This window comes from Monopterus albus, unplaced genomic scaffold (genome assembly GCF_001952655.1).
Source record: "Monopterus albus unplaced genomic scaffold, M_albus_1.0 scaffold99.1, whole genome shotgun sequence".
Classification (NCBI taxonomy): Eukaryota; Metazoa; Chordata; class Actinopteri; order Synbranchiformes; family Synbranchidae; genus Monopterus; species Monopterus albus.
In genome coordinates this window covers 1,009,416-1,016,708 of record NW_018127979.1, presented here as the reverse complement: position 1 = coordinate 1,016,708, position 7,293 = coordinate 1,009,416, and the positions used below count along the sequence as shown (strand labels likewise).

Below are 7,293 nucleotides of genomic sequence, written 5' to 3'. Positions count from 1 at the left end.
ACCCCCCTCTGTTGTCATCAAGGTGAGCCAAGCGCGCTGCCGCTTCAGGTGCAGGTGCTCGGGTCAAATTACGCGCATTTTTAAGAGAGACTAGTAACTCTTGTGTCCAAAATGGTCACTCCACAAGCCATTTTCTTGCGCATTGTGCCAGCGGCATTCAAGAGATGGATAATGCTTGTTAAGTCTGACAAGACTGCATTTGTTTTGGTCCTACACTCGTCTGAGAAGTTATCATTCAACCCCCTTAAAGGGCGCAATTGAGAAGCGGCGGCGTTTTCATTGCGACTTTTTGCTTTGTCCTCTCCAAAGTGGCGTCTGCATGTCTGACTCTGCCAGTTACTGATTTGCAGGCAGTATGTTAAGATGGTCCATGTAAGTGATTTCCACGGGCATCCCACTAAAGGAGAACAAATCGCTGACAAAGGAGCGCCTTTCCCATTCAGCAGCGTCGTTAGGACAACCAAAAAGTATTTCTCAGATAATAAGTTCTACTTCAAAGCGTTTCTCACTGAAGGGTGACTGCTTCACTCCTTTTATTAAGTCTCCCCTCTTTTAATGGCGAAGGAACAGTCTCTGGTTATTTTTCATCGTGTTTATTTTGTAACATTCATTGAGCACTTGTTTCCAAACAGGACCTACAAGAGCAGGCTACTCTTGAGGCCCGTACCCCTATAAAAGTTCATGCACAAAACGAGAGGAGGGCCACGAGTGCTTTGACTTTGAATGCAGCAGTACATAATGTGTTTTGTTTTTTTAAAGAAGGCCTTAGAAGGCGCTTATAATGCCCTATTTTACAACTAGATCGACCTGCAGTTGTCTTTTATTAAAATCTGTCATTCTGCTGAAGTGGTTCTTTTCTTAGGCTGTAAAATTAACTTAATACTTGAGACTGTTCGCACTCCAGTGCTGATTGTGTGCGTTTTATGGCCACAGCCTTCCAAAGCTGACCCGAGTCAAGTGCATCCTAATTGACGCAGTGTTGAAACCCAGAATACGTTTCAAGGTTATTACAAGGTGTACATTTATACGAAAGTCCCTTTGCTTTTTTCCTTTTTGACTTTGTCCAGTTCTCACCAGGCAAATGGAGCTTATTTGTCATGAAGCTGCCAACAGTATATTTGTAGAAACCAACATTTCTGGAGGGGGTGCATTTTGTGCTTTGATTGTTGTTCACTTAGTGGTAGTTTGTGTTTTTCAGCCAGACATACCCAGCTACCCAAAATGCCACAGAAATCCTAACACACCATGAAGACTGTCAAAGCGACCAGCCTTCCTCTCAGAAGCTGCAGCCTTTGAAGTGGTGCAGGACTCGCGTTGGTCAATTCTAATTCTATAGACTGGACAGGCAACTCTTTGAAAGTGAGATTGTGCGTTTTAATGGAGGAAATAAGAGGGGGAACTTGTTTTATACACTCTATACAAGGCCTTGCTTATTGTCACATATCTTTTATCTTTTATTTTCCCATGAATGATTCATGCATAGGCTGCTTTGAGCTGTCGCGCCTTTCAGAGGTAGCGCCATCAGGGGGCTATAGGTTTTTCCATTAGCTCAGTGATTAGTTTATACCAGCCTCCTTGGCCCGTTAGGCCTGCTACTGAAGTAAGTGGATATTTTCTAAAAATGTCAAGGAGTGAACAGAGCTGCTTCTACTTTTGAGGTGAGACTGACATTGGTGTTTTGTTGTCTCGTATTTACACTTCAAATCAAGTGTAAATCTTAAGTATATTTTTGAAAAAGCCATAATCCAGCTAAGGTTGTTCTAATAGTCCATCTAATATTTTCTGATGTCTAAAATATTGAATGCAATTCGCCCATCATAATGATTTGACACTTGTTAATTATTGCTGTATATGTCCTTGTAATTTTTTAATTATTGTATCAAGAGTTTATATTTAAATTAAAATTTGAACATCAAGATTCTGCACAATCTTTTTTTTTGTCCATCATGTGCAATGGCACCATGCAACTCAAAGAGAAAGACAAATAACTACAAAAGGCATGCAAGAAAGGGACTTTTCACATTACACAGCCTATTCAAGTAAATGTTTTCTTCTCTTACAGAACACAATTAAAATATATATATTTTTAAAAAATTTAAAAATTGGGGGGTAGACAAACAAAAAACATCAGCAGGGTACAACGCATCACCAAAACTGATATTATTATTCTTTGGTGTTTCTGTAATTCCAGTACAACACTGATACCAGCAAATAAATTACAATGTACAAAACAACATTTTTGTAATTAAAACTACACAACATTCACGAGCATCATCAGTACAGTTACATATATACAAATTCTACAGGGTCAAAGCCTGTCAGTGTAGACATTTAGGGTCTCAGGGGACTTATTCCTACTCTTTAACGAGCTATTGTGCATAAAATATAGACTTAAATAGTTCTTAAATATTACAAAACTCCATCCAAACACATGTATTGTATAAATCTGAAAAGGTAAATGAGAACCCTTAAGACACCCAGATGTTTGCCTCCTCTTTTTCCCCCTTGCTGGATTAAATGTGTACCACATCTTTAGAGAAATCACATGAAACAAAAAGCTCTTCTTCTACAGTTTGTCCATTTACTATTTGTTGCCATTAGTGGTGTTTACAAGGAGTACCATTTATTTTCCTTGACAGTGATTGATACCAGGCCAGTTATTACACTGCAAGGGGATGATGGGAGGTCACATGAAACGTGTCATTTCAGCACCCCACTTGAGTCTTAAGACATGCAGTTAATTCAACCCTGCTTATTGCTTCTGTTAAAAATGATTGTTCAGTTTGTCTAATCAAATTCTCTCACTTTGAACTTTTTGGTCCTTTCAAACAAGAAGCAAATAAGAAGCTTTTTTAAACTTTTCATATCGAGCTACGCTTTACAGTAGGTCGGGGCGTCACATCAGAGACATTTCTTCCACCTGTAATTAGGCCAGCATTGCATCCACGATAAGTGTGTTATAGCTGCGTTTAGCACAAGTCATTTAATAATATTACAGTGAAAACAGCTGATCGATATCCCAAGCGCACGGGCCAGCATGGATCTGTTCGTTTAGATGAGTCAGCTATGTGACAAGTGTGACAGTCCGTTGGTTGTAAACGGGCGTCAGAGCATTGTCCTTGGGTCTGAATTTCTGAAAGAGTCCTCGTCGTCTGAATCTGACGTCGGCACATCGCTGGAGGGGGTGTGGAGGTGGTTGGGAACTCCGCTCCCCTGGCATACATACCACTCGTTGAGGTTGCTGACCTGAGGGGAAAGGTTCGCAGAGCGGTTTCTGTGCGGCTCAGAGTTGGACGAAAGAGGGTCTCCGAGAGGGTTTGTGGAGGAAATGTAGGTGACGTTGGTGGAAGGGGGCGGCGGGGACTTGCAGTGCACTTTCATGTGCTTCCGCAGAGAGCTGGGGTGTGTGTACGATTTGTCACAGCCACGGACTTTGCAGTAGTAAGGCTTGTCACTGGTGTGGACGTGAGAGTGTTTCTTCCGGTCGCTGCTGTTGGCGAATTTTCTGTCGCAGCCGTCAAACTCGCACTTGAATGGTTTCTCTCCTTAAAAAAGAAGAAGAGGGAAACAGATACAGTTAGTATCATGTGCACACGGTCAGTAATGTCACTGCCTCAAAAACTGTCATGGAAGTGTCCCTCCGTGGGTTTAAACACACATCACAAGTTTAGAACGCAGGATAAATGTGCCATTTGGTTATTTATCTTACAACCGTCTCCTGTAGTGTAATGAACCACATCTTGTCAGCATACCACCTTAAATAAATGCAATATCAGGGCCATTTCTCATGAGCTGCTCTGTGCCTGCACGTCTCCACTGGGGTTTCCTCTTCAGAAGAGCTTATTCACTAAACATCTAGCCACAACTCCACACCCACTGGTCCAACTTATTTTTCCTGTGTGAACACGTGCAACGCGCCTTTAGGCCTTCTAGTTATATGTATGTGTGTTGGGGGGTGGGGGTGGGGGGCAGCAGGTTCCTTTAACTGTGATGGGCTGCTATAACTCGTCCCTGACACATGCACACACACAAACTGACATTCATAAATGGACAGCATGGATTTTTAAATTATAGCTGGCATCGTGCATACATATAAACGTGGATTTGAGTGCACTATGCCTTTTCAAAGCTATAAATATCACATTCAGATTACCTGAATATTGGGTACATTGTTTGTTCCCGGGGAATTTTATATAATTCTTTAAGGTGCAGAGACCCAGGCTACTGGCAGTATGAGGCCATGCTTTTTTTGGGCCAAGACATGATCCTCAGTCTCTGGAATAAGAAGAACAACTCTCAAAGAGTACTCGGGAGATTTTGCGTAGTGAAAAGTTAGTCTACTAAAACTGCCTGGCTTGAACTCGATGTACTGTGCAAGTCTAACATCTCACCACGACGCTGCTGTTTTGGTTGGATAATATACCCAGAAAAACGTATTGCTCTTCTGACTGTAAAGATATCGTAGCCTGTAGCTCAACCTCCAGACCGCTACCAGTAAACCAGTGCTTCAAACTGATAAATCCGCCATATGTTAAGGCATCGTGTAACATGGCATATATAACACGTCCACATATAAACCAAGCTTTTGCGTAAACGTTTTACGCCTGAGGATAATTACATTTACGCGTGTTCTAGCGCTGTCTTGCACGTACGTAAGCACGTCCTACAAATCACATATCCTAATCGTCACACACCTATTACAAGCGTCTCTGTAGGTAAAAAAAAAAAGTTTAGGCTATATTTAAGAAAGGAAATGTACACATTTACTGACTGTGCGAATGCGACGCTGCCTTAAACTTTTTAGCTCGCTGGTGCGCTCAGTTACGCGCGGTCACAGTCCATCTGTTCAGGATGTGACTGGTAAAATAAGGTCTCCTTGGATAGACTAATGCTCCGCGATGGGGGGATGTTTTTCAGACTGCTGTGTGCACGTTTTACACAATTAAAGTACTGACCTGTGTGCGTCCTCTTGTGAATCTTTAAATTCTCCGATCGAGCGAACACTTTTCCACAACCCGGGAAAGGACACGGGAAGGGCTTCTCTCCGGTATGAACTCGGATATGATTTATCAGTTTGTACTTCGCTTTGAAAGCCTTCCCTTCTCGGGGACATTCTTCCCAAAAGCAGACGTGACTGCTCTGCTCCGGTCCCCCGACGTGCTCCACCGTGACGTGGTTGACCAGTTCGTGCATGGTGCTGTAAGTTTTCGAGCAGGGCTTCTTTTGACTTTGCTCCTGGTCAATCCATTTGCAGATTAGCTCTTGCTTTATGGGCTGCCGCATGTATCTCAAAAACGCCCCCGCCGCTCCGTGAGGAGCAGAAGCGATGTTCACATTGAGGTTCATGGAGTTGTAGCTGTGGAGAGAAGAGGGTCCATAGTGCTCTGGCCTGTGCCCGAAGTGCTCTGGCCTGCCGTAGATGTCGCCCGGAATACCCAGACGCATCTGCCCGTTGAGGGCATGATGGTGGTGGGCACCTGGGGATGCCTGATCGTGAAGTCCAGTGAAAAGTGAATGGGCCCCACTTTCTGTATGCCCATAAGCACCTGTTGGGGAGATGAACATGCCATGGTGATGAGGGGAGGAGGCGGAACTATGCTGGTCGCCAAGTGCATGCATAGCAGAGGCTGAGAGTTCTCTCCTGAGGATGAAGTCCCTGCTGCTTGAGTAGCCTGAGTGGGGGTGAGCCACGGGGAAACCAACTGTGGTCTGAGCAGAAGTGAAAGATGCCGCGGTCTGGGCTTCGGGATGGCTCTGAATGTGCTGAGATGGGCTAAGTTTGAGAGCATTTGTCTGTGCCATGTGCTCTGGTCCAAATGGAGTGAGTGCCACTCCAGGGTCGTTGCCCAGCTCCCCAGGGTGGAGGTGTGCATGGTGGGAGAGAGGGTGATGCCCCCCTAGCCCCGGGAAGCCTGTCATATTCTGATGAGGAAGGGGTTGAGTCGCTGCCAAATCCGCTAATCTTATCGCTGGATTCCTCTTGCTTAAAGGGGGCTCCATAACTACACTGACAAGTCCATCCGCACTCACCGCAATTGTTTTTCACCACACCACGCTCTCTAAAACATAAGGAGAATATGTATATAAGGGGTCTATAAGTTCTTTTGTCCGGCTTCTAACTCTGCTTGCTCCTTTTCCCACTCTGTCCTCAAGCGATTGGCAGAACATACAACAGTTGGAGGACACAGTGGGGAATACAGTTTAGAAATGGCACTGCGGGTATTGGACGGATTTCGGTGACTGGCAGTTAGAAGAACGAAGCGATTGGCTGTCGTTCAGCGCAGGGGCTCAGCAGGGTTCCGCCCCCTCACTCTCTTTATCGCTGTTGACTCCAAAAAGTTGTACTCACAAAGTTACCAGCAGATCTGTTTATGCGGCTTTTTGTTTACTGGTGCTGGTGCATGTGGATGACCGAAATGTCAGTTTATATGACAAGTGCGCCTTAGTTTATCTCTGGTTTGGTTTGTCCATTTGCCTTGCTGTTGAGTTTGTGTCGCTGCTGTAGGAAAAAGGAAAGGAAAGCTCGCTGCCGGTGCATGGCTGAATGAGACTAAGATGTGGAGGAAACTCGAAGTTAATTTGGTATTTTAATATTCTTTGATTATCAAGAAGCATTTTGAGAACATGCAGCTGAACACCCCCCTAAGAAGGAAATGTAAAAAAAAAATTATACAAATGATCTATTATCTAAGAAAATACAAAATAGCAAAAATGAAAAGTAAATAAAACCATCCAGAGAATAGTTCTCTCTGCCTTGATGGGTCTTGGAAATGCCCTTCATTTGAACCTATTCTCCCTGTAACGGTTTATGTGGATATGATTCTTTTTCTATGCTGAAAGAAAATAATATTACTTTTGCACTTTAAAGTGAGTTTGGGGTAGTGTAGACTGTCAGTGTAGTCATGTTGATGTTGGAAAAAACACTAAAAATACCTTACATTCTTATTAGTTTACAGATTTGTTTTATAATGTCCCAATAAAACCTTCCCTTAAAATAATTATTGGATTAGATATATTTCAGTGTCAGACGCACCTTTGTGAAAGAGAGCATTCAACAGTAAACTAAGACACGAGTATTACAGTATTACACTATTTTTAAGGCACATCAGTTAAACATTATTTACCAGTTCTATTTATAAGGAGTTCAGCACAACACTTGTGTAACTTCACATGACAGGTCACGCCATTTGAATGACAACAAGACGTGTGTTTGTCATTGATATGTCTTAATTCCGACACCTTTCCAATAGGTCCGTCATAGCTGGCTCCCAGCATGACGTCATCTTGTAGTGC

At 43.3% G+C, this 7,293-nt stretch overlaps 1 protein-coding gene across 1 annotated transcript; it reads right to left on the bottom strand.

The window, feature by feature from the left end:
• Positions 1-340: 340 nt before the first annotated feature.
• On the bottom strand, positions 341-6,549 carry zic5 (zic family member 5 (odd-paired homolog, Drosophila)). The gene is made up of 2 exons (XM_020609568.1): positions 4,956-6,549; positions 341-3,545 (listed from the first exon to the last, which is right to left on the bottom strand). Exons 1-2 carry the CDS (start codon positions 5,998-6,000, stop codon positions 3,106-3,108), a joined length of 1,485 nt encoding a protein of 494 aa, XP_020465224.1. The 5' UTR covers positions 6,001-6,549; the 3' UTR covers positions 341-3,105.
• Positions 6,550-7,293: the final 744 nt, after the last annotated feature.